Raw genomic sequence first — 27,485 nt, 5'->3', positions numbered from 1 at the left:
GAGCGACATCCTGACTCTTGCACCCTCTGTTTACCTCTTTCTCCCCAGCACTGCCCTATTGGCACTGCTTTTCCCTTCATTACTTTTCCCCTCTTAAAAAATTTCTCTTCTCCATTGTGCATCTTTTTATTCTCTCATCTCCACCTTAATCTGGCATTCCCCCTATTCCATCCATTCATTTTGTATACACCACTTAATCCTCATTAGGGTCGTAGGGGGCTGGAGTCTATCCCAGCTGACTTAGGGTGAAGGCAGGAGACACCCTGGACAGGTCACCAGTTTGTCACAGGGCTATATATAGACACAACCAAGCACACTCACAGTCACACCTATGGACAATTTAGAATCACCAATTAATCTCAGCATGTTTTTGGACTGGACCCGGAGAAAACCCAAGCACAGGGAGAGCATGTAGCCTCCACACAGAAAGATCCCAGGCCCATACCCAAGACAGGACGTGAACCGGGGATCCCCTAGCTGTGAGGTCACAGTGCTAACCACCAAGCCGCTGTGCAGTCACTCCCTCTGTTTGCATCCTGAAATTGTTTCTCAGTCCTTTTCTATCTCTTTATGTTCTCTTCCTTTGTATCCCCTCTTTGCCATCCCACTTTAATTTTTTACACCATTCTTGGTTCACCCTACCACTCGCCCTATTCCTCCACCTATCCTCTCATTCATGGATCATGTCACTTCATTAGAGTAACATTGTGACATTTTCAGTTTTGACAACAACTAGCACATTTTTTTTTTTTTTGACACTGCAACACCATTGCTTACTTAAATGCCTCATTTTCCATCTATTTTAAGGTTTGACTCCATCAGATCACCAAACAACTTGGCCTTCTTTTCATCATCCATGAAGGTGTAGCTTTGCATAAGCTCAGTGAAATCAAAAAATGTGCAGTGAAGGTGGGATTAGGGGAGGGGATGTTGCTGGTGTTCCTTATATGTGAGTCACATAGTCACTTTATTTAGTTCATAGCATCGCAATACTGGAAAGCATACAGACACCTGCCTTCTAACCGCCATGACTGATATATCACATCATCATATTTTGATTAAGCAGTGAAGCAGTATAAATATTGGAGATACATTTTTTGTCAAGTCACAGTTGTGAAATGTAAGAATGAATACGGGCTTGAGCTTACACAGTGGCTTGGTGGTTATCACTTTCACCTTATAGCTAGAAGATCCCTAGTTCCCATCCCGGCCTTCCTGGGATCTTTCTGCTTGGAGTTTGCACGTTCTCTTTGTGCATGTGTGGGTTTTCTCCAGGTACTTCGGTTTCCTCCCACAGTCCAAAAACATGCTGAGGTGAACTGGTGACTCTAAATTGTCTTTAGGTGTGAATGTGAGTTTCTCCTGCCTTTGCCCTATGTCCGCTGGGATGGACTGCAGCCCACCTGCGACCCAAATGAGGAATAGGCGGTGGATAGATAACGGATGGATGGATGGAAGAATGAATACAAAAACAGTGCAAATCTATTGAAATATGTCTAAGGAGTGGTGTTTCTTGGATGTTTTTCCTCTAGTTTTCTTCATTGGATTAAAAGAAATATTAATTGGTGCGGATCGGTTTATTCTCCTATCATGAGTATTCACATACAGTTACCCATGACACAGTTTAGAAAATGTAAGCATTATACAGGTTGTCCCTAAAGTCTGGACACATATGAAATTGCATTAAATATTTTTTTTTGACTCTACAGATTAAATATGGCTTTGTCCTAAATAGTAATTCTTCATGCAAAGTTAGTAGGTGACCTGGCAGGAGTATAAAGAGTTTTAGGGAGGTAAAACTTTTTATCAGTTTTGGATAGCTTTTCACTTGACTTTCTGAGAAACAATCATTTAACTGTAGAACAATACAGATGATGTACCAAAAGGAATTTGTGCTAAAGCCCCTCATGCATTTCACTAAACTTGTGTGCTAACTGAATGTTTTCCTTCTCTCTGTCTCTGCCCATCCAGTGAGTGACAGCTGTTTCCGGAACCTTGCAGAGGACCGCAGTGGTGTCAACCTCAAAGATCTCGTCCATGATCCCTCCCTGTGAGTATTGGCCTGCTCTCAAATAACCTTCATGCATACAATTGTATAATCCAGATCAAAATTCTTTTTAAATCCGATACAAAAGAAAAAATTAAATTTTTTTCCTGGATGTGTGCATCTCTGCAAGCAAGAATGTACAACATACTGGGACTTGGTGCCGCCCTGTAAGGAGAAATTCAAGAAGTCATTATCTGCTCAAAATCAACTGAAGAAGGTAGATTCCACTAACAGGGGAGGCAGAATTGTGATCCCTTAATGCTCCTTTGGCTTATTATTGTGTACTACGTTGGTGGTCATGTGGTTTATGTGATGCATAATTATATGACTACTAAACACTCCAAAACCACAAGCATTAATATGCTGTTATTTCATCAACAACTATTCTGGAAAGGCTTTCCTCAAAATTTTGAATCTTGGCTATGGGGATTTTCTCCCATTCAGCCCCAGGAGAATTTAGGAGGTCTGGTACTGATGCTGGATGATAAGGCCTGGCTCACAGCTTCAGTTCACTGCAAAAGTGAAATTCAAGACAGTTGACATCAGAGCCCTGTTCCAGCCAGTCAGCCCTTCTCCAAACTGTCACCACAAAGCTGGAAGCACATTATCGTCTAAAACATCTATCATTTTATGCTATTTGCTGCATTAGGCAAGTTACTGCATGATTTGATGCCTCTAAGGTCTCAAAGTGGACTTTGCCTGAGTGTTTTTATATACATCACATATTGCCTTTTGAATTAGCACCTCAGCCCACGAGCAGAACACTAAAAAACTGTGACCCCAACATGCAGCCTCAGACATACTTTTGTAGGCATCCAAGCCATTCTCCATACATCCATTGATCTTCTGGAGCTGCCCTGCTCCTCTGTCAGATTGTCACATCAGTCAGATTCACTGGAGCGTCACCAGTCCCCAGCTGCGAGGCTCTGGACAATCTGTGCTTGTCATGCTCTTTATGGTATGTTTATTTTGTAGCTGATGTGTCATTTATTTGTCAAATCTGTGTGTGACACTGAGAGGGAGTGTGAGAAGCCTTCAGCCATGTCATGTGCGTCACACTAGACAGAGTGCCAGAAACTTATTAGGAAGTCATCACATGCTTGCTTGTACACTGGGACAAGACATTTTAAGTTGTTTTGTATTGTTTAGTTTGTGTAGATGTCTGTGGACACCACAACATTCTGAAATCCATGTATATGTGTGTGTTGTAATGTATTAATATTTACTCCACCAAGGAACGTGGCAGAGTTATGTGACGATCAGCATACATTTGTTTGTTGTTCTGTTTGCAACATTACTCAAGAACGAACTAATGGATTTGGATGAAAGTTTCAGGGAAGGTCAGAAATGACACAAGGACCGAGTGATTGGATTTTAGCAGTGATGCAGCTTATAGTCTGGATCCTCGTATTTGTTGAAAATTTCTGTATCATTGTGAGATAGTGGCATGGCGTCACTCTAACTGTGACAACCAGTGAATGCTAGGTCGGTTGCCTGCTGATGGTCACAAATCAACCACTGCGGACTTATCCATTCGAAATGATACAACGACTGAACAGCCTTGGCCGAGTCCTGCGCTCTCTGAGTGCTTTTCTTGTTGACAAAATTGTGTTCAAATTAGTTCAGCATGGTGGGCGATGGTTAGCACTGTTGCCTCACAGCTAGAGGGTCCTGGGTTTGCCTCTCCCCCAGGGGTCTTTCAGTGTGAAGTTTACATGTTCTCCCTGTGTCTGCGTGGGTTCTGACTGGGTGCAGTTTAATATGTCCCTAACTGTGCATGTGAGTGTGCTTGGTTGTCTGTCTCTTTGTGTAGCCCTGTGATAGACTAGTGACCTATCCAGGTGAACTCTGCCTTCACCCTAAGTCAGCTAGGATAGACTCCAGCCCCTCTGTGACCCTACAAAGGATCAAGCAGTGTATAGATAATGGATGGATGTTTAAGTTAAAAGGTCAAGCAAGGAAATGGTTGGTTTAAGGGTCTCATTCAGATTTTTTCTTTAACTGACAGTGCATGAATTTCCTTTGTCTACAATGCGAGCAATGATGACTCACTCGATAGATGTTGTGGCCGAGTTTATTATGCCACCCTTTTACAAATCTGTAGTTGTGTTCCTGTACAGTTTGTGATATTTGTACTGATTTTTAAAAAAAAATTTGTATGTTTTGCCAGGTAGACATGGTTCATATGGAGGAGCCCATAGTCTAAATCACAAGGTCTGCAATTTGATCCCCACCCCTCACCCCATGTCCGTGTCCCTGTTTAAGACACTGAACCCCAACTTACTCTTGATAGCATGCAAGAAGCACCTTGCATGGCAGCTTTGCCATTATTACTCTGCCAAGGAACGAGGCAGAGTTACGTGACGATCACTGTTGGTTTGTCTGTCTGTCTGTTGGCAATGTCACTCAAAAATGGATTAACGGATTTGGATAGAATTTTCAGGAAAGGTCAGAAATTACACAAGGACCAAGTGGTTAGATTTTGGTAGTGATTTGGCGTACAATCTGGATGCAGCATTTCTGGCAATGCTATACAGAGAAATGAACAAACTTGGCAGAGAGCAGCGCTTTCTGAGTGCTTTTTTTGTTGTCTGTATTATTATTACGGTAGGTAAATGAGAGAAACACTGCAAAGAATTTTGTAAAGCCTAGCTAAGGTTAAAAGGTGCTATATAAGTGTGTGGTTCGACCGCACATTTTCACTGAAACTACTCATATGCACTACCAATGTGGCACAGGACAAATGTTGTAAGAAGAGCATAATTCTTCCCAGATTACAGATTTGCAAAGCAAAGAAATTTTATTTAACACAAGTATCTGCAAGGTTGCAAAATGTTAAGTAACATTCAGCCATTGATTTTATTTAATTTTTTATTTAATTTTATTTTCTGTATTGATCTGTCTTGGTGACATCTCCTGTTCTCCACCTCAATTTAGATTTAAGGATAACACAAAGAAATATAAAAGATTTATTTAACTGAATAATTGGATATAAGTCAAAACCGTATACTGGAATCTAATGGGCTTTGGATTCAAATATGATCAATGATGTTTACAGAGAACTCTTGATGTTTCTGTTGGTTAGAATCAACTTGTCCACAAGTTTTGCACTTTTGAGAGGCAGATAATGTCCATGGAGTAAAACTGCATCCTGCAAAATGAAAGAAAGTGGTTGGCTGTTGACAGCTGACAAAAGATTAATTTGTGACCAGTGACTTGGAATTAGTCAGTTTGTTGCAAGGCTTGTTTGCTAGGCTTCCTTATTGTTGACCTCTATAGGAAATGAATGGGCTTCCAGTATCTTAGGGCCTCTTTTGGTACTAAAAAGCACCTTAGACAAGTATGTTTTGACCAGTAAACTAAGAGAGTTGATCTTATATGAAAAAAGCCAAACATTTATATTGAACATTGGAGCACATTAGCAGCATTAATCTCTCTGCTCTGCTATGTTGAAGCGATGGTTGACCTCCTCTGGCCTGAGAGCCTCGATGCCATGTTAATCTGTGCTACGCCACAATTCAGCCGCACCATCAGGTTGACCAGCTGGAACGCCGTGCCCTCAATGTGCCACTGCTGCCATGACGGAGACACATAGACAGAAACAGAAAGAGAAAGAGGAAGGCGGCAGCGAGGAAGCATAGTGCCACAGCAGGATACATAGCATAATGTATAATCACAGGGTATCTCAGGCACGCAGACGCACAATGGCAAATGTGATCAATCAGCCTGCACAGTTTGATATTCAGGAAATTCCAGAGGTATATCCACGAGAGAGAACAATCATATGTGGCAAAAGAGACAGTGAGTAACAGAGGGGCTCAAACAAATGATACTCAGACTCAAGGACACACAGCAGAGGTGGATGTGTTTACAAGTGGTGTTCTTGCATGTGTGTCTGTCAGTTTCTTGTATAAATATTTACATCACTGAGTGAGTACTTTTAGAACAATATGTTTTTGCCTGTCTTAATTATATGCACGTTTAGGTAATTATATTTGTGTTGAGGGGTGAGTATATCTGCCCTTCAGTAACTTGTGCTGTAACAACCTTTGTCACTTACAAACTGTCACGACTAAAAATAGCAAAAAGTCAATCAGATGGCTGCGATTATGTCCAATCTCACAGTCAGGATAGAGTCAGGAGACAAAGACACGCTCATAAACCTGTATTGCTCGAGGACCAGCTCTGTAGGGGCAGACTTGTGGTATTAAAATGCTGACCATTTAGATGGTTACCTGGTTTGAAATTGTTTTCAAACAAATTCATTAAATGTCATCATCCTTTCTTGTCCCCTCATTTATACTTTAATACAGGCAAAACACTGAAAACAAATAATTACAGTAAAACATTTTACTTCAATTTAAAAAGTACTTCTTCAGAATATTCATACAGGTGGCAAACTCTTCCTCTCCTGCTTCAAACAGCGACAACTAATAATGAAATGTAATGCTGATGTAATATTGTATATCATTGTTACTCCACCAGAGAAAGCAGCAGAGTTATGTGACGATCAGCGGATGTGAATCCTTCCTTCCTTCGTACCTTCCTTCCTTCCATCTGTGCACAACAATACTCAAAAACAGACTAATGGATTTGAATGAAATTTTCAGGGAAGGTCAGAAATAACACAAGGATCACCTCACTAGATTTTGGCAGTGATGCAGCTTATAGTCTGCATCCACAGATTTGTTAAGTTCAGGACTCCAGACTGACTTTTTTTCCTAGGAGCACAGTGGCCCCTAACTTAAAATTTTAGGGGCACACACCGATATCGACTTGCAAAGTAAATGTTCACATTTCCTCTCGTTTTCACTGTATTACTGATAAATACTTGAACAACAAATGCAGAAACTTTAACGTTTTCAATTCACATTTTGTTGAGCAGCAGTTGACACAACATAATAAACAGTTCACACACCGGATCACAGCTGGAAACGCACCACATGTTACTTGCTGGTCCAGTTGCGGTGTGTTTCCAGCTACGATCCGGTGTGTTTACCCGGAGCGGGCCGCAGCTCGTTTGCATTATGTAGACAGGACTTCTACTTTATGGAAATTCGATGTGGCGTGCGGAGATTCCACGCATCTTGAAACTGTCCTCACACATCTAAACGAGGCGTCAGTACACATTTACACTACTGTTGAAAAGTTTGTAGATATTTCTTTAAAAATCAGCCGTTCCCCACTAGAATAATCATTTACCACATTAACAAAGTCTAGACTATATTTCTGATTGATTTAATGTTATCTTCAGTGAAAGAAAAAAAGCTTTTCTTTCAAAAATAAGAACATTACTAAGTGACCCCAAACTTTTGAACAGTAGTGTACATCATCATCTCATGCTTTGTAATGTGTTTTACTGACTATGACAGTCTGTTTGTTGCTGGTTTGGTCTGTTTCAGAGCACAACTAAGTTTATATAGGCACTGTTTATAAACCCAGCAGCTTTTCAGCCTTCTATCTGCCAGAGCTTCATCATTGTTTTTGCAGCTTTAATTGTGTTTCCAATGGGTTTAACCAGGAAGAAAAACGGTCAAACATCCTAGGTTAATACATCCATACTGCATGATTCTGGATGTCTCCAAGACATCTGCTGGAAGTAATGCCCTTTACATAGAGATATAATAAATATTGTGATCAGCGTTGAGGTGAAGGACTGGCATGTTTGACTTCAATGTTAGGAACCAGGATTCACCACAGACAAGCACTTGATTTTAAGATCTGATCTTTTAGCTGTGCAACTATATGTTAACAATTTAGTTAAAACACAATTTATTTGAACAGAGTTGCCTGATATAATATTGACATTCTTGTCTTGCAATAGAATTAAGCAACAAGACATTAGTCACTCGTGAGGATGCAATAAAATATCAGTTTAGTGACAGTGATGATTCAGTCCAAGAAGATCAGCCTGATGACTGGTTAAGATGTTGTGGTGTAAATCAAGACTCATTACATGAAATTCAAATGCAAAAGCAGATTTTCAAAAATTCTCTGCATATCAAAACAAACACATTTGTCACCACAATGTGGGCCAGGTGTGTGCCAATATGGTCTTGATAATTCTGAGTTTCCAATCTGCAGTCCTGAGCGGAGGAATGGTTGACTCTGCAAGTGACTGAAACACGCAATATGTGTGTTGCCACAGCTGTTTATTTTGTTACCTGAATACATTATGTTTGCTTGATTAGTGGCATGGCTGAGATGGTTTAGAAAAAGAAATGAATTGAAGGAGAGAGAAACTGTCAGCGGTGGCAGATCTGAACCACGATGACATTTATTCTGTAAATAAATAAACGGCTGTGGGGTAGAGTGGCCCACAGGCTATTTTACTCTGTGTGTGTGTGTGTGTGTGTGTGTGTGTGTGTGTGTGTGTGTGTGTGTGTGTGTGTGTGTGTGTGTGTGTGTGTGTGTGTGTGTGTGTGTGTGTGTGTATGTGTGTGTATGTGTGTGTGTGTGTGTTCAGTGGCTGTGAGTGGAATCATGAGAGTGGAACCTCGCTGGGCACTCAGAGAGCTCATCACAGTAGGGCTTGAAGAGGTGGGCTAGTTCACTCCTCCACCATCCCTCCATCTTTCCCTCTATCAGCTAACATGTTGAGAGGTGACCCCTTGAGAGTTTTCCTACATATGGATGAACAAACATCTCAGCTCTAATGGGCTTGGCTCCACGCTACTGCTGGGAGTGGGGAGATGGCCAAGGCTCTTGTCTCCTCCCTGTGTGGAGTGTCTGTTTGAGAAAGTAAGAGCAAAGAACGAGAGAGTGAGACTGAGTGGCCTGTACAAAGAGTTTGTATTAATAATGAAATCGCCCTGGCTGATGGGTCTCATCTTGGAAGTGTCCCACAACCACAGAGATTTGCAGCTGACTCACATGCACATACACTTTCCCCTCTCTTGTGAAGTGTGCCCCAAACAGCCTGTCCCTCTTATCTTCACGCTCTTTTCACTGGCCCTGTTACATTGTCTCCCTCTCTTTTTCCTCTTCTCTGTTCTTGTCTTTTATTCATAAAAAGGTTCAGCGTCCAGGCTTTCAGGCCAAGGCTACTGCCATAATCTCCCCCCACACCCCCATTTCTCTTTGCCTGCCCCGCTCTTCCTTTTGCTATTCCTTCTTCCACCCACGGATGGATTTGTCCACACCTCGAGCAAAAAGCCCTTGGTCCAGGCCGACTACTCCGGACTGCAGTTTGAAATAGAGCTTTATATGTCATAACCCTCCACAGAAGTAAGAAATGCGATGGTTTTTTTTTAGATTAAAATGTTGCAAGACCTTTTCCTCTCTAATAGGCTTCTCTCAGTTCAGAGCACACCCACCCCAACAGCAGCCGTGCACTCTGTCAGCAGTGAAGCAAGTCATGCTGTAACACATGCTTATGCACATGCTCATATCACCATTCAAAAGTTTGAGGTCACTTAGAAATGTCCTCCTTTTTGACAGAAAAGCATTTTTTTTTCAAGAAGATAACATTAAATTCATTAGAAATACAGTCTCGATATTGTTAATGTGGTAAATGACTATTCTAGCTGGAGACGACTGATCTTTAATGGAACATCTCCATAGGGGTACAGAGGAACATTTACAGCAACCATCACTCCTGTGTTCTAATGCTACATTATGTTAGCTAATGGTGTTGAAAGGCTAATTGATGATTAGAAAACCCTTGTACAATTATGTTATCATGAGTTGAAGCATGAGTTTTCATGGAAAACATGAAATTGTCTGGGTGACCCCAAATTTTTGAACAGTAGTATAAGTATAGATGCGAGTTTACCTCCTATATGCATACAAGACTGCGGTACTTTTTTGGAGGGGAACCTGATCAGTAGTTTAGAAAAGATATGGCTAACACTTTCATTTTCTTTTTCTTGTCAAACAAATAATTCTGCTTATTTAGTTTCTTAATTTTTTCTTCTATTTTTCTTTGAGGTTTTATTTCCTGTGAGTTCCCTCAATGTGTGACAGAGGTAGCAGTCTGTAGCCAGTGTTTGTATGCAAATCTCTGTAATTTGTCCGCTCTCCATGAATTGTCATCAAACTAGATGTCTAAAGAAAAATATAGTGCTTTTTGGCGTACAGCTTACAGTCAGAGCAAGCCTATGACCACCTTGCAGTCATATCGACGTGTTCAAAGGATTCAAAGAGCCACAGGTCAGCAAATAATAACAAAATCACAGCATGCCCATTTCCTCCAATATAAGTCACATGATTTAAAATGTTAGTAGTAGCAGTAGTAATTCATGAGGGACACATCTCTTGATGCAAACAGCACTTACACTGGTAATGTTAACTCATGTTACTGCAAGCTGCTAAAATAAAAACGGAGGTCACTTGTATACAGATCAACAACTTTAGTTATAAATGATAACCTGAATTTGTATAAAAATGTGAAAGTACATGATTAAAATGTATACTGTTACAACTATATCTGTAGGGATTTAACTGTTTATAAGTGGTGCTGTGACACTCGAAGGTGGGAGGACATGAACATATAAAGAGCTGCTCTTAATGAAAAGTTGCTTCAACTCTGATTGGATGTAAAAATATATGTATATACACACTGTGGTGCAACAATTCCGTCCTGTTTTATGCCTTCTTTTCACATCCACTGTCACTGACCTTGACAAAATATTTTCAGTTTTTATTTTTTAATCAGTAATAGAACGCCTTTTATTTGGGTCTATACAGTTGTGAGTAAAAGTTGTACATTTGTAAAGACCTTGTATGTCATGGCAATCCTGAGTTTCCAATGATCCCATAACTCTTAAATTTGTAATAGAATCATCAAAACACGTGCATCTGTCCCAAAAATAATAATATATTTATTGTAGGTCTTCTGGAAATATGACAAAATCAGGATTAAAAGGCTGCTCATACAGGCTGAATGCAGAAAACTAGCTAACAAATAATACAGATGACATACAAAGAATATTAAATGGGGAGGGGTAATAGACCAAGACTGAGTACTACAAGACAAGGAACAGTGGTCGGGGTATACAGTCAAAATTATGTTATGAGAAAAGCAGTAACTGAAAGTGTGACAGGGTGCAACACCGCTTGAGAAGAGAATACATGAAGCAAGTTTACACTGGTAAAAAAAAAACTACATTCAGGATCTAGTTAATGCTAACATGAGTTCTGTGCAGTGCAGTGAGCCAGCCCCTGCACAGGTGTCTTCACTTGCTAGTGATTAGGAAGCGGCTCACACACACACACACGTGTGTGTGCGTGTGCGTGTGTGTGTGTGTGTGTGTGTCTTGCTATCATTGTGGGGACATACCATTGACTCCCATTCATATCTAACCCCTAACCCTTACCCTAACCCTAACCTTAACCAACACCAAAACCCTAAAGAAACTTTTTTGCACTTTTAGTTTTTTCAGTAACAACAACATGGCCAAGAAAACATTGCTTCCCCCCGTGGGGACCTCATTTTTGGTCCCCACCGTGACGCGAGTCCCCACCAAGATAGCGTGGAGTCAGGTCAAATTTCCCACCAAGTCCCCACCAGTATAGATAAACATGTACACACACACACACACACACACACACACACACACACACACACACACACACACACACACACACTGATGAACAGAGGAAAAGGTGGAAAAGGAGACGCTGCCAGCAAATCAGGGCAGAGGCAGGGACCCTGATGCAACTTTCTGACTAATGATTTCTCTTTTTGTTTCATCTGATCACATAACTTTGCCCCAGAAAGCCTTTTCTTTGTCTCCGTGATCAGCAACAAATGTGAGTTGAGCCTTAAGGTGCTGCTTCTAGAGAAAGGGCTTCCTTCTTGCTCTGCAGCCTCTAAGCCAATGGCGACACCTAACTGTGGACACTGACACCGGCATTTCACCAGCATCTAGTGATTCTTGTTTGACTCTTGACCATTCTCACCAATTGTCTCTTAGCAACAGGTGATAGCCTGCGTTGTTCTTTCTGATCATGGCGGGGACATAACTGCAATGCATGTTATACTGAAATACAACTGTTTTTCACAGATAATTTTTTTGATTCTAGCTGCTTTAAATGGTTTGAAGTGGCTTTCCTGACTTGACTGTTCAATTCAATTCAATTCAATTCAATTCAATTCAATTCAATTCAATTCAATTTTATTTATATTACAGTCAAATCGTCTCAAGACGCTTTACAGAACCCATATGCCTGACCCCCAGAGCAAGCCCAAAGGCGACAGTGGCAAGGAAAACACCCTTTTAACAGGGAAAAAACCTCGAGCAGAACCCGGCTCTATATAGGGGGGACCCATCTGCCTGCTGGCCGGGCGGGTTAAGAGGGACAGAGGAGGGCAAGGGGGAGGGATGGGAGAAGAGGGAGGGGTGGGAAAGCACGGAAAACACAACACACATTTGGATACATATATGACAGGATATGTGAACCAAACAAAGTATAAGCTAACACTGAAAACTGACTCATAGTTTACTCTTATGATGTATGGCTCTGACATTAAACATACTCCATATATAGCTAGCAGTAAAATTCAAACAGTATGTAAGTTAGCATAACAAGTATAGTGAAGGCGATGCAGAGTTGACTGGTGGAAAAGGGGAGCTGGAAGCAGAGGGCTGGAGGAAGGTCAGCAGCAGCATCCCACAGTGGACATGGTGGAGACTGGACCAGCTGGTGGAACATCGACTGCAGATCAGAAGCATCCAGCTCTGGGACCAGGGACACTCGGAGAAATAGCACAGGGAGAAACAGAGTGAATGTACTGCATTAGGTATACATATTAAACGTAAAGGTAGATAGAGAAGGGCTCAGTGCGTCAAGAAAAGTCCCCCAGTAGCCTAGGCCTATAGCAGCATGACTAGGGGCAGAACAAAGGGACGTCCAAGAGGGAGTCAGCTGTGCAAATGAAGACACAAGCCGAACCCCTGTGGGTCACCCAGTCAGCCCTAACTATAAGATCTGTCAAAAAGGAACGTTTTAAGCCTGGTCTTAAAAATAGAGAGGGTATCTGCCTCCCGAACCCAAACTGGGAGCAGGTCAATGATTTGCTCATTGACTTGAACTTTTTGTTCAAGTCAAAGATTTGCGTTTTCAGATTTTTACCACTGTAGCATTTGTGGCTGAGTCCAATGAGTGTATCAAATCCAAAGTAAGTTCAATTGACTTAGAGAAGTCAACAGTTGGAGTCAGTCCTGAAGTTGAAAGGCCATATTACCACGAAATAAGTAGTGGCTGAGTGTCCCAATGTCTGTAAACACTAACTGCTATTCCAAATCAGAATTGATGAGGTACCACCAAGATCTATAGCCAGGAGGATCCCAGATGACAGGTCAGGGGGAGGGATTATTATCACACCATAATTAGGTTACAAGCCCAAATAAGCACATATAACCTAACACAAGGGCATCTGACCTGAGATTGAAGATCATAGCTAAGCTGAATACCCTGAAGTACTTAGCTACTGACTTGGGCAAGGTGGAGCCAGTGTTTAATAACAGGGGCACATTGTTAAACAACAACAATGACATTTAAGCACTTACAGCTCGCATTTTACTTTATATTAAAATCAAACAAACATTCTGTTTTTTTTTTTTTTTTTACAAAAATGCTTCAACTGATACAATGAGGTTACCAGGGCCGGTGTTGAAATGTGGAACATCGGGAACATTTGAAATCAGTCACGTGTTGAGGCCAAGCTTGCTCTTGTTTAACATAGGTAGGTTGCGGTGTGTGTGTGTGTTAACCTTGCCAGCAAGTTGATTTCTCGTGATATTTGTGAGTTCACAAATCTCTCAAGAAACCATCTTGCTCCGCTCCCGCATTCACTGTTCGTACAGCACCAAGTTGGCACGGGCCAATCACACAGCAGTATTCGTGTGTGGGGCGGGATATCCGGGTGTGAAGACGACACCAAGCGCCAGTAGATCAAAACAAACATGGCAACGGAGGACAACAATCGTGTAGATGCTGCTATTAAGTCAGTTTTAGCTTAATCTCCTATCGCTTCTTTGAAGGAAGAACAACGAGAGGCGCTTTGTGCATTTCTGGATGGTAAAGATGTTTGTGCTTTTTTACCTACGGGTTTTGGTAAGAGTTTAATCTACCAATTGGCTCCGCTCGTTGTGAAGATCCCGCGATTGGCTAAAAACAAACCTGTCAGAGGCGGGACATACTGTTGCATTGTCCAATCCGTGCCTCTTTCCTCTGAACGGATTTACATGGAGCGGTCCCAGATTGATATTGTGGAGTACTATCAAGTACTACACAATTATTAATCTGGCTATTGCCAGGTTATGTGTGCGTGTTTGACGTAAGGAGGAGCGCTACAGTGGTGTGTGTAGGAGAGACGAGTGTGGAAATGGAGGCAGAGCGATATGCACAATGATGGTATAGCATGTCATAGAGGACAAGTTTGGAAGCCAGTGTATCCTGGAGGAACTGTAAGTGTGGACAGTTTGCTGCATTTACAATTAAGTGCCACGTCCTCCCCTGCAAAGTTTGTCCTGACTTATATATGACTGTTACCAATAACAAGCCACGCTAAGCTAAGCAGGCTAGCGCTACCCGAGGCTGCCAGCTACAGTTTGGCGGCTGGCAGAACCGCGTCGGTAACACATACAACAGTGGTTTGGTTTCCTGACGTTCAAAATCCTAGAACTACAGTCATAGGATACTGCTGTGATGCTGTCTGGCAAACTGGTTCTCAGATACGTTAAGATCCCAAGTCTTGGCCTGTCTGGGTTCTATACTCAGCATAGGGGCCAGCAACATTTGGACAGGGGCACTGGCCCCTGTAGGCCCCTGTGTAGAACCACCACTGGTTAAAAATTACCTATGTAAAGTCTGCTTGAAGATGTGAATGCAGCTCTGCTAATTATCCCTACTGTAGCCATCACTGAGACCAACAGGCTGACATACACAACAGCAGTAGTAGTCTTAGAGATGATTGGTTACAAGATGAACACCATAAACCATAATAAACATTATCCTGCATATATAAGGAGGCTTTAGGTCAATATCAAGGCAACAAGGTGGGTAGATAGCCAACTGTCACAGCTACAGAAAGGTTTGATGAAGGACTACCCAGTAAATACAACAAGCTGTCTGTAATTGACTGCCGAACTGCAGACTGCCGAACAAAGGATCACAGCCCTGTCCACCTGCCTGAAGAGATACAGTAGAGAACACAAAACCAGAAGGATAACCAGGATGGTCTTCACCAAACTGCCCAAAGTGTTTTCTCAATGGGAGACTGAATGGTACCGGTAAGGTATATGGGAGAAGGAGGCTTTGCATAACACCATTGCTCAGTGGCTGATGGATATGAGAGTAGACCACAGCAATATCCCAGAGAAGGACCCAGTGGCAGAATAGCAGACATCCACAAGAGAGTGTCAAGAATGAAGAGCTGGAGGCCCACGACACAATGAACGCCTAGCACCACAAATGAACCAGCTGCTCATGGTTGGGACCCACCCAGAGTGGTTAACCCAAGGCCAGACAGTCCTGAAAATGAGAGATCCCCAGAAGGGAGCCATCTCATCCAGTTACCATCCCATATCCTGCCTCTGTACAACATGGAAGCTACTGTCAGCCATCGTAGCAGCTAAAATGATTAGGTCACATGGCTCAAGACATGAGTAGGACCCAGACAGAAGTTAGTAACACTAGTGGAGCCAAGCACCAGCTACTGATCAAAGAAATAGTCTCTAAAGACTGTAAGACCAAAAATCTAAAACCAATCTATGTGCTGCCTGGTTTGACTACAAGAAAACCTAAGAGTCAATACTACAAACAATTATACTGGAATGGCTTGAACCTCCTGAGCTGGATAATCACAAAGAGTGGCTTCAGATACCAGTTCTGAAGTAGAAGGACCATCAGTCCCCTGCTCTCATGGATGGCATGAAGCCGTAAGCCAGAAATAACATTGACTTAGTGATCCATATCACCAGGATCTACAGCAACAATATCGGAATATCATTTGGGCTGGACAAGTGTAGTCAGATGATATCAAAGAGGACCAAGAAGATCACCACTGGAAAGATTGAACTAGCAGAAGGAAACATAGCAGATGTTCCACACAACTACAAATGCCGTGGAGTCCCACAGGCAAATGCAAACCACGAGGTGACCAGCAAGGACATCAGCTACAGCCTGCATAGAGTGAGGCAGGTCCTGAAAAGTCACCTGAATGGACAGAATGAGATACAAGCCATCAACACATAGGCTCTGCTGATGATCAGATGCTCCACTGGTATAATAACTTGGACAAAGAAAGAAATACAGGCCACTGATATCAAAACAAGGAATCTCCCCATAATGCGTGGAGGGTTTTATTTCAAGCCCTGGACTCTGAGACTGTACACAAAGCTGAAGGAGGGAGGCCGAGGACTGGTGAGCATCAGAGCCACTTTCCTGGATGAAAGACACCTCCAAATGTGTGACCAACCAAGTCAAGATCCTGTGGGACTTCCAAATCCAGACTGATAAACTGGTAGTGACTAATCCCTAGACATTGTGGTAATCTATAAACAACAAGAAGGCGGTAGTGATAGATGTAGCAATCCTCAAGAGGAAGGGACATGAGAAGCTCGGAAAATGCCAAGGGCTGAGAGAGGACCTAAAAAAGCTGTGGAAAGTGAAGGCAACCATAGTACTCGTAGTGTTCAAAGCACTCCTGGCTGTAACCCCTAAACTGGGAGAGTGACTTCATCAGATCACTGAAACAACATCTGAGATCGGATTTGTTGAGAAGATTACATTCCATTTTACTGACATCTTTTCACTCTCAGTGAAATGTGTAGACTATAATTTCCTGCAGTTTTGCATACCAAGGTATGACGAGATATGAACAGCCTAAGATAAAATGAGCAACTTGGTAAAATGGCTTGATACTCTAACTTTTGATATTTTATCTCTTCAGCAGTAGAGAGGATACTTTTGCCATGTACTTTTCTATGGCTTTCTACTCTTTTCTATTCAGGTGTTTTGTATTTTCTGTGCAGTCCTTGGAACAGCAAAGGTACTGTGCAGAACCTTCCAGACCTCTGGTGAAGATCTGCAGACATGCAGCTACACTTCTGTACACATACTAGACATATATTATATGTACATGTATAAACTTTAAGATAGATAAACAATTTCTGTGACATGTACATACAAGCCCACTAGAATACACAAATCAGAACATTGATTAAAAACATTAAATGAGTATGCAACTACTTACATCTACGCAACAAATCGCTGCTTTTGCAGAGAAATGGCATCTCTGATAGTTACATTCACTGGCACACACACAAACTCTCGCACTCTCTCTCACGATGAACAAAACAGTAACTAGAGGCTTTAGACAGGAGGGGTTGCCTAGGAAACGGTGGGAAGGAACCCTAGTTATTTGTGTTGAGCATATTTTCATTTGGGCTGAAACAGAGAGGCATAAAAACCCCAGGAGAGCGAGAGAGGTGATTTGTCCTGACAGCTCCTTTACTCTCCCGAGGTGTAACACAGACACACACTCAGAAACACATAAAGCACATGCATTAACACATATAACCACAACCTCACGTACACATGCAGAGGCATTCAGAAATGCCCCCCAAAAAAACCCCTCCTTTCTCAGAACATCAAGCGAAGTAAGTCACACATGCCATCACGGGAATGTCAGCAGGGAAGTTGTACGTGTGTGTGTGTGTGTGTGTTTGTGTGTGGTTGTGCACATGTGTGTTTGGATGCACAAGTTAGTAGCTGCTCTGAATATCCCTACATGTGCAGTGTCTCATGAAAAAATAGTTCCTAAATGATTCTCTCTGACTTCTCTGTATCTTTGGTCAGGACCAAACAATTTCCCTGTGAGCTTCATACTTCCTGTGTCTCTGCTGCTCCGTTGCTCTGAAAACTGAGTAGAGCTGATGGATTCAGGTGAATAATAGTTTCCTGCGTGCACAATTTGTAGAGTAGTGTGTGAGGAGCTAGACTGACCATGTATGTCAAACTATGGGAAAGACAGAAAAATTCACAGAGTTCGACAATTCTGCATTTTCATTTAGCAGACGCTTTTATCCAAAGCAACATAGAGTTCATGAGTATTTGTTTTTGGAAGGGTATCATGGTGTTTAAGTGGCTGACATGAGGTGGAAATGTGATGCAGTAGTCTCCCAAAAATAGCACTCTTTAAAAAAAGAAAAGGGTTATATAAGGGCTGTCTGTGCAGAGTCTTCACCTTGAGCCCGGGGTTGTTGTATTTTCGGTTGCCATACTCTGGTTGGCCACAAGAGGTCGCCACGGTTCACTGTTCAGTAGGAGCTGCTTGTCCTTGTCAGAGCTCCCTCCTCATTGGGCCACCCTTTGGAAAATCCTTTCAGGAGGGGATGTTCAAGGGCATTCTCTCTCTTCTCAATTTTACTGCTGTATTTCTATTTCCCTCACTCCTTCTTCTCCTTCCTGCTTCTGTTTCATCATATTTGACTTTCTTTATTATCTCCGTCATCTGTTCTACCATATATTCTGTCTATCAGTATCTTATATGGCCTTCTTTTTCTTAAATGTGAAGTAAAAGTTTTTGGTTTCTTCTTTGTTGTGAAGTCAGAGAGGCTGATGGATAGAGAATGTGTCAATCAAAAAGTATGTCACTTTCACAATTCTTTGGAATACTGATCTCTTTTTGTGGGAATACTTTCAGCTTTCTTATTTTGAGAAATGCTTACACTACGATTCAAAAGTTTGGGGTCACTTAGAAATATCCTTATTTTTAAAATTAAAGCAATATTTCAATGAAGATAGCATTAAATGAATCAGAAATCCAGTCTAGACATTGTTAATGTGGTAAATGACTATTCTAGCTGGAAACGGCTGATTTTTAATGGAATATCTCCATAGGGGTACAGAGGAACATTTCCAGCAACCATCACTCCTGTGTTCTAATGCTACATTGTGTTAGCTAATAGTGCTGAAAGGCTAATTGATGATTGGAAAACCCTTGTGCTATTCTGTTAGCACATGAATAAAAGTGTGTGTTTTCATGGTAAACATGAAATTGTCTGGGTGACCCCAAACTTTTGAACAATAGTGAAGGTTAACCCACTATATCCTCAGTCTGCACCATGCTGCTAGTTTGCGAGGATTCTAGACTTGTGGCAGCAAGATGGTTTGTAGGGAGGGAAGAGACACTGTCCTTCAGTTTGTCATCTGGGATTTAACTTCTCAGCTTCTGCTAGGAGGTTGTAAGAGAATATCAACTTCTGATTATCTATCATTCCTCGGCTTTTGACCTCAGTGATGAGATGTGCAATCTGATTTCCTTGCAGGGATCAATAAAGTATCACAAAATCTAAGATATGGATGATTGCTTTGCGATCTAATGATCATTTCTTCCTCTCTCAGGTTAGGGGGCATGATTGCGGCCTACAAGATAGTGCCAGATGAGATAGATGAAATTAAGGTAAGGCATCATCCATTTACATTCTGCATTTATCAGCAGTGTCTGTTTCTTTTTTCGCAGTAATGAGTTTTGTTGTAAGCAATCATGCATGCTCATATGTGTGTTTATTAACAGGAGACACTGGTGGACTGGTGTGATGAAAAAGAACTCAACCTCATTCTCACCACTGGAGGCACCGGCTTTGCCCCGAGAGATGTCACACCAGAGGTCAGTTTGCATGTTAATTTAAATGTGTCGTTCATGAATCTATCCATAAACACCAATTTTACCAACGCATTGTCTATCTTTTAATAACATGACAAAAGAATTGAGACAAATGATGCTGTAGAGTGTTTGACATATGGCATACAGTCTTCAGATGCGCTGGAAAACGATGCAGCTGACTGAATTAAACTAACACTGCTTGTAGATGTTTTGGAAAGTATACAGTATATTTCTCCAATCAAGTCAAATACTGAATATCACCAATATAGAATACGGAAGAACTTAATTGTGTGAGAGGAAGGCGGTTGTGAAAGGCAGATTTCACTTGTTGCTGCATGTGCTTTCTTTGAAGACCCTCCTGTTTTGCTGATGACGTGTGTTGCAGCACTGTTTATCATACAGTGTCATTAGAAATAAAGAATAAGATGTGAGATACTTATTGACTCCCTCTCAGGTCACGTTCCATTGCGGATGAAAGATGAACTACATAGCTGGAGGTTCATTAAGGTACACAACATGGTGTCTTGACACAGTTCCACATTAGTTGTTCATCCATCCATTATCTATAAATTGCTTAATCTTCAGTAGGGTCGTAGGGGGGCTTGAGTCTATCTCAGCTGAATTATGGTGAAGGCAGGGGACACCCTGGACAGGTCACCAGCCTATCACATGGTCACACAGAGAGACAATCACATTCACATTCACACCTACGGACAATTTAGAATCACCCATTAACCTGAGCATGTTTTTGGACTGTGGGAGGAAGCCGGAGAACCTAAAAAAGACCCAGCACGCGCAGGGAGAACATGTATACTCCATGCCGAAAGACCTTGGGAAGGTCGGAACGCAAACCGTGGATCTTCTTGCTGCAAGCCGAAAATGCTAACCGCCAAGCAGCCCCCATGCTAGTTATGTATTACAATATATTTCATATCTATTTCTTTTAAACTATTTTTTGATATATGTAGTTGAGAGGCAGACAGGAAACTAGGGAGAAAGATGGGGAAAGACATGCAGTAAAGGGAAATGAGCTGGAATCAAACCTAGGCCACTGTGTACATGGGTCGCCTGCTCAACCAGTTGAGTTATCTGAGCACCGCATGTTTCATTTTATTATACAACAAGTTCTGTCTTATCTTATCTTATCTTATCTTATCTTATCTTATCTTATCTTATCTTGTCTTATCTTAACTGTAGGCTTGACAAAGCAGTTTAACGTAGTTGTGGCACATCTACTTAATTTCCATTTTTTCCTTAATATTGCTGGGTATAGCTGTTTTCATTTCAAGCAACATAAAGTAGATGGTTTAAAAGTGTGTAAAAAGTGTCTTTTTTTCTTTGTAAAATTTATATATCTTGCAAACATGTATGTACTCGGGTCTGAAGACAATAAAGTGTACACATGCAGTAAATTACTGTGTATACATACACACATGGTCTTTGTCTTTCTCATCTTTTCTTTGCACCTCATGTCACACACAGCTATGGACCCAAAACCCCAGATTATCTGCTGTATTTCTGTTAAATGTACTCAATCTGCAATGAGATTCACAGCACAGACACACCCAGCCAATTCGGCTGCAGTTAAGCTGTGTCTCTCAGCAGTATCATTGGTTCTCGTTCTCATCAATCATTGCAGACAACGGCTACCTTCCTGGAAGAGGGGAGACATGTACACGCTGTAGTCACTAATAATACCTGCTTTCTACATGGATGGATGGATGGATGGATGGATGTACAGGAAGCATGCTTACAGACAAAAAGAGCATCATCTCTTTGCATTTAAATTCTATACTTGAGGAGTTTTATTATGATCTCATTTTGTAACATTTAGTCTCACACCCTCTAAGAGTAGTTCTCCTGGCCTTGCTGATGCAATGTCTTACTCACACAGTATACGGTAATGTCACCCTTGTTTTTTTCTGTATATAAAGAAGCAAATTACCCAAATTATAAATGTTGTACTTTATCTGAAGACATACCACAAATAACTATCAAGTCAAATAAACCTATATCTGACTTCTTCCAGTCAGTGACTTTTCCTGATGTGTACAATGAAGCCTCACCCTTCCCTCTGTCTCCCTGCTTCCCTCTTGTTTCTCCTTAACCCCTCTATAGTTACCTCCCACATGCTCCCCTCTCTGTTCCCTCCCTGCTTCCCTCTGCTCTCTTGAGTCCAAGCCCAAGATTCTCATCAGTGGCTCCTCTCCTTTGAAGTCTTTTCTCTACCCTCTCCCTTGCTAATGGTGCGTTTGAAGTGTCACTCAACTCAAGGGCACCCACCACACACAACTAGAAAAGAAGGCACTGCCTTCTTCATTATCTGTCAGGATATGCTTCATCAACTGCATTCCTTAAAATTTATACTCACAAAGAAAATGAAAACAAATACCTTAAAGATGCAATATGACAATACAAGACAAGATTTTGAAGAAAACTATTGCACTAATATAACTGCAAACACCGTCTATGATAAGATTTGGTGGAGTAAAGGCGTCCTTAGCAGTGTGTGTTGTAATCACAGCTTCTCTGTTCTATGTATTGGTAGCATATGTACATTAGTGCATGTTAAGGCAAGGACTCTGTCCCTTTGAAACTGTGCATTTGTAATGTTTTAATGGTCTGAGTAGGACTGCACGATTATGGCCAAAATGATAATCACGATTATTTTGATCAATATTGTAATCACGATTATTAATCACGATTGTTCATCATGTTAGGGAAAATATCTGTATTTTTATTGCACTACTTTTAAGGAGCGTTTTCAGTGCAAAGAACTCGACAGTTGTGATTTCCCTCTCTATTTTCCCTCGACATTTTTCATATTTTTCAGTGTAGGTAACGCCACTTTGGAGAAATAATTGCGCGAGGGGGTCACATATTTATTGTCCAGTGTTCTGACCATTTTTCTGAAGCCCTCGTTGCTCGCTGTATTTATTGGACATGTCTTTGGCCAAATAAAATGATATTGCGTCCGTTATCTCTGTGTGTCTTTGGGAGGTAGCTCGATACGGTGTTGCCCGATGCAACACCATATCCAGTTTGTGTTAGCTTTAGCCTTCATGCATTCCTCGTATTTGTGTTTGTGATGTTTTTTCAGATGGCTAAACAGATTAGCTGTGTTACTGTGCGGGGCAGACACAACTCTGCTACACTCTTTACATTTGACTTGTTTAACGTCACTTGCCCTGAATCAGAAACAAGTCCAGACCATGGATGCTGATAAGTTTCGAGGCACTGGCTCCTCACCATGATGCTCCTCGTCTCCAAATGCTGCTGTACTTTCTTCTCTCAACATGACTCGCTCTCATCAGCCCAGTCCACTGAGTGATTCGAGGCTGCCGCTGCAGGGTCCACTCGCTTGTTATTTAGGCAGCTTAATTAAGCCTAAACCATGTGTTCGCCTCCTGGTGGTTGGCTGATGACTGGTTGACAAGACGCTTGATAAGATATAGACCAGAGCCCGCATTTTAAATGTAAATATTGCCAACGATCAGGTTAATTTAATTGTGGCAGCCAAAATCTTGATCGCGATCAAAATTCGATTAATTGTGCAGCCCTAGGTCTGAGTGTGACTTCCCAAACCACATTCGAAAAACAAAAGTACACTCTCGAGCAGGCATGGGCAAACTACGGCCCCCGGGCCACATACGGCCCGCTGGGCTTTTCAATCCGGCCCGCTAAACAATTTTGTCAATATTAGAATTGACGAAATTACAGTAAAGACCACATTCATTTGGCCTTCCCCTTGCAGTACCCAACGTTTCTGTTGTCCCCACGAGATGGCGCGCTCCAGACACAACTGACCTTTGTTGGTTTATTTTCTCTTCTTCTATTGTAACTGCATTTTGAGCTCTGCCATAACAATGAGTCAATCAAAGAAAAGTCAAGTTAGTTTCAAGTGTTTCAGAAGGAGTGAACTACTAAATATTTTTTTTTGCTGAAGTCCGTTCAAAGGCTGTATGTCTTATCTGCAATAAAACTGTTGCAGTTTTTAAAGAATACAATATCAGCCGGCACTTTTACACGACGCACGCTAACTACGCGAGCAACCAGTCAGTGCAAGAATGGACAGCTACGGCTCAGAGGCTGGCACCCAGTTTACACACTTAACAAAATACGTTTATTCTATTTATTCTACTACAATTCAAGAGTCAAGCACGAAGCATTCAAAATAGCAAAGGCTAGCAAGCCTTTCTCCGAAGGGGAGTTTTTGAAAGAATGCACGGTAGAGACAGCAGGTCTCCTGTGCCAAGGGAGCAAAAACAAATTTGAAAAAAATAGTTTGTCAGCAGGACAGTTACTTGCCGTGTTGAACTAATGGACGAAGACTTAGCCAGCTCACTGAACGAAAAGCAGAGTCCTTCAAGCTATATTCATTAGCACTGGACGAAAGTAATGACATAAAAGACACTGCTCAGCTTTTAAGTTTTATTAGAGGGATTAATGAACATTTTGAGACAACGAAAAAATTTGTGACCATGAATCCATGAAGGAGAAAACGTGTGGAGAGGACTGTAGGACAGGATGTCTGGGGTCAGTCAGAGGATGAAGCTGCTCGCCAATGTCACCACGGATGGATCGCCACACTCACAGGAAAAAACATCGGGCTGCTGAAAAGAATCCAGGATAAGATGAAGGAGGAAAACCCTGAGCTGAATGTGATTTTCCTACACTGCTTAATCAATCAGGAAGCGCTCTGTAAGTCTGTTTTGCATCTTGATCATGTCCTGAAGTCAGTCATAAAACTCGTTGACTTTATAGAGCGAAAGGGCTTCAGCATCATCAGTTCATGAAGTTTCTTGAAGAAACTGATGCTGATCTCCAGAACTTGCTTTACCACTCTCATGTCCGCTGGTTAAGTTTGGGGAAAGTTTTTCAGTGAGTGTGGGAGCTCAAAGGCGAGATTAGCTCATTTTTGGAGTTAATGGGGAAAACCGATGATTTTCCTGAGCTGCGCGACAGAGATTGGCTGTGATTTTGCGTTTGCCGTGGTGCTGCAAGGGAAAGATCAATTTGTGCACATAATGTATACAAATGTGACAGCCTTTAAAGCCAAACTGACTTCATACTCAAGACAAATGTCAATAAAAAAAAAATCCTTCACTCATTTCCCTACACTGGTGACGCTGACAGAGGCCAGTCAACGTGATGAAATATAAGGAATCACTAGAAGACCTACACGGACAATTCTGCCGTCGGTTCTCTGATCTTGAAAAAATTGACAAAACACTTCAGCTGGTATCATGTCCCTTGTCACAAGACCCAGAAACAGCACCTCAGGAGTTGCAGTTCGAACTGATCGATCTTCAAAGTGACTCGGTCTTAAAGGAGAAGTTCAGCTCCCTTAAACTGAATGACTTTTAGCTTTCACTAAGTGAAGCCAAGTTTCCAAACATTCAGAAGATGGCGCAGAGGATGCTGGTGTTGTTCGGCTCTACCTACATGTGTGAGCAGACGTTTAGCGTGATGAACATCAACAAAGCACACCACAGATCCCAGTTAACTGATGAACACCTCAGATCCATCCTGAGAATTGCCACAACCAAACTGACACCAGACTTTGATGCACGGGCAAAAAAGGGTGTTTCCACTGAGACTGAATGTGAGTATTCTTCACTTTGTCAGTATTGTCTTTAACATGTAATTCATATTAGTTTGCACAATCTCCAACCATCTGATGCTGGTCTGGCCCATCTGTCGAATTTCAAAAGTCAATGTGGCCCCTGAGCCAAAAAGTTTGCCCACCCCTGTTCTAGAGTCATCATCCATTACCCCCACAAAAAACTGAGAATTTAAACACCAGGTATGATATTTATGTTATTTACCTAATTTATGTCCATATGTTTCATATGGCAGCTAAAACATCACTTTACACTGAACAATAATATCAATATCTGCAATGACTTTATTGTTCAGTGAAATTCTACTTTCTCAGTAGCTGAATATCAGTTTCAGTACTATGTGCAATAATTTAATTCCATGTGCTCTATTTCATTACAGTGTGCAATTTTGCTTTAATAATTAAGTTTTATTGACAGTGATACTGCTTGCTTATCTGTTCTACTTTTATTTGACTATTTTTACTATTCTGTTGTACTTGTATTTTACTGCTGTTCTAGTAGGTACTGCATTTATTGTCATGCTGTTGTTAATGTCTGAGCCGCTTCTGGCAAAGTAAAGTTGTATCTGGTCCTTTCTTCTTTTGTCAATGTTCAGCTGTGTGGAAAGTCTCTCCTCCTGTTCTGTTGCTCTCATCTGCTTCTCCTTCGCTTCACTGTGTTCCACTGCAGCCTCTGTGTGTGTTTATGTTCGTTTCCACACAGACCTTAGTGAAGAGTGAAAGCAGAAAGCACACAGAGTGAGCAGGACAGACACGATCAGAACGAAAGAGAGGCAGATGAAGAGAGGATAGCATTACTCAAGTTGGCTGCAACTCAGTACAGCCATTCACTGTATTTTCCAATACTTGACTGACTGTTTATTGTTGACTCTCATGTCCACAACCTTTCTGGTTGTGAAAGAAACATGAAAGATGTGGTAGGTGTGGCTGATGCACCCATTTGTTTTGGTCCAAAATACTAGTGCTCTAGTGACATCCAGTGGTTCTGAGTGTTGTATACAGTGTCTTTGAAGTCATGCCTGAAATATTAAATGCCCTTTTTCACCATATAGCCTTTTTTTCCCTTTGGTTTGCACAGTACATTCATGGGCAACTACAGACATTATCAAGTAGTCATATTGTATCTGGCTCACAACACGCTACTGCACTTTCCAGATGTTAGATTTTTCAATTTTGCATTAACCCTTAAATGCATAAGTGGTTAAAAATGACCCGGTGAGGTCGTTTTCATGTAATGTCTTCGTAATGAAAGGTTTTTATCATTTCATATTCCAGCTATTCCTCAAAAAACATGTTTTTGATATCAGTCCACTTTCATTTTTAATTTGTCTTTTAGAGGGGCGGAGAGTAGCAACAGCTGGAGGAAAAGAGTGGGAAAATGTCAACAGAATGGATGTTGACATTCATCAAAATGTTCAAAATGTATTATAAAGTGAAAAATATACCTAGTTCAAACATGAAATCATTTTTGTGTGGGCAAAAATATAATACAAACAATAAGACAAGTTATTCTTCTAAACCAAACTGGCAAAAAAAGTATCATAAAACACATTGATTCTTATACAGGTCATTTTAGACCCACTTATGAAAAAGCGTAGGGTACAATCACTCGGGTATCTTAGGGTTAAAGGTTAACTTTCCATTGCTCTTTTTCATATACTGCCATTTGTAGTGTCACAACCTTCACCAATATTGATGTTGTAACATCTTTGTTATATTTTAATCATGATGAAGGAATTTAAAAACTTACATACAACTCTGTGAAATCCTATACAGCTGTCCTACCTGCTCCTGTCTTCTGTAGTCTCCACAGGAAGTATCTTCAAAGGCAGATATAAGTTGAGACTAACATTACTACAGTCTATACTGTATATAAACCCTTCTTCTTGTTTAAATGCGATTATATTCCCGCTTCAAAATGAAAAGCACTACATTTTTTCAGAGAGGGAACAACACCGATGCTTTCAGTTGGCATGGTATGGCTTGTATGCTTAGTTCAACTCTGACCAGTCTGTCTTCTCTTCTCTCCAGGCCACAAAGGAGGTGATAGAGCGTGAGGCTCCAGGAATGTCTCTGGCGATGTTGATGGGATCACTCAACGTTACACCATTAGGAATGCTTTCCAGGTCAGCCACACACTCTAACATGCACATACACGATAAAAATGCTCTTACTTTGTTATTTAATTTGTTATGTAG

At 41.4% G+C, this 27,485-nt stretch overlaps 1 protein-coding gene and 1 long non-coding RNA gene across 4 annotated transcripts in view; one reads left to right on the top strand and one right to left on the bottom strand.

Moving 5' to 3' along the window:
• The window catches only part of gphnb (gephyrin b), a 127,144-nt gene that overhangs the window by 35,645 nt on the left and 64,014 nt on the right, over positions 1-27,485 (top strand). For all 3 annotated transcript variants that reach the window (XM_022213928.2, XM_022213931.2, XM_022213929.2), the window contains exons 2-5: positions 1,972-2,050; positions 19,403-19,460; positions 19,575-19,667; positions 27,319-27,413. In XM_022213928.2, coding sequence (XP_022069620.1) covers positions 1,972-2,050; positions 19,403-19,460; positions 19,575-19,667; positions 27,319-27,413 — 325 coding nt within the window. The remainder of the gene's footprint in view (positions 1-1,971; positions 2,051-19,402; positions 19,461-19,574; positions 19,668-27,318; positions 27,414-27,485) is intronic.
• Positions 10,845-17,696, bottom strand: LOC127537703 (uncharacterized). Its single transcript, XR_007947501.1, has 2 exons — positions 17,250-17,696; positions 10,845-12,744 (listed from the first exon to the last, which is right to left on the bottom strand). It is a non-coding gene; the product is annotated as an uncharacterized LOC127537703 (long non-coding RNA).

Source organism: Acanthochromis polyacanthus, chromosome 16 (genome assembly GCF_021347895.1).
Source record: "Acanthochromis polyacanthus isolate Apoly-LR-REF ecotype Palm Island chromosome 16, KAUST_Apoly_ChrSc, whole genome shotgun sequence".
Taxonomy (NCBI): Eukaryota; Metazoa; Chordata; class Actinopteri; family Pomacentridae; genus Acanthochromis; species Acanthochromis polyacanthus.
The sequence above is the reverse complement of the archived record's forward strand: the minus strand, read 5'-3'. Positions and strand labels throughout refer to the sequence as shown.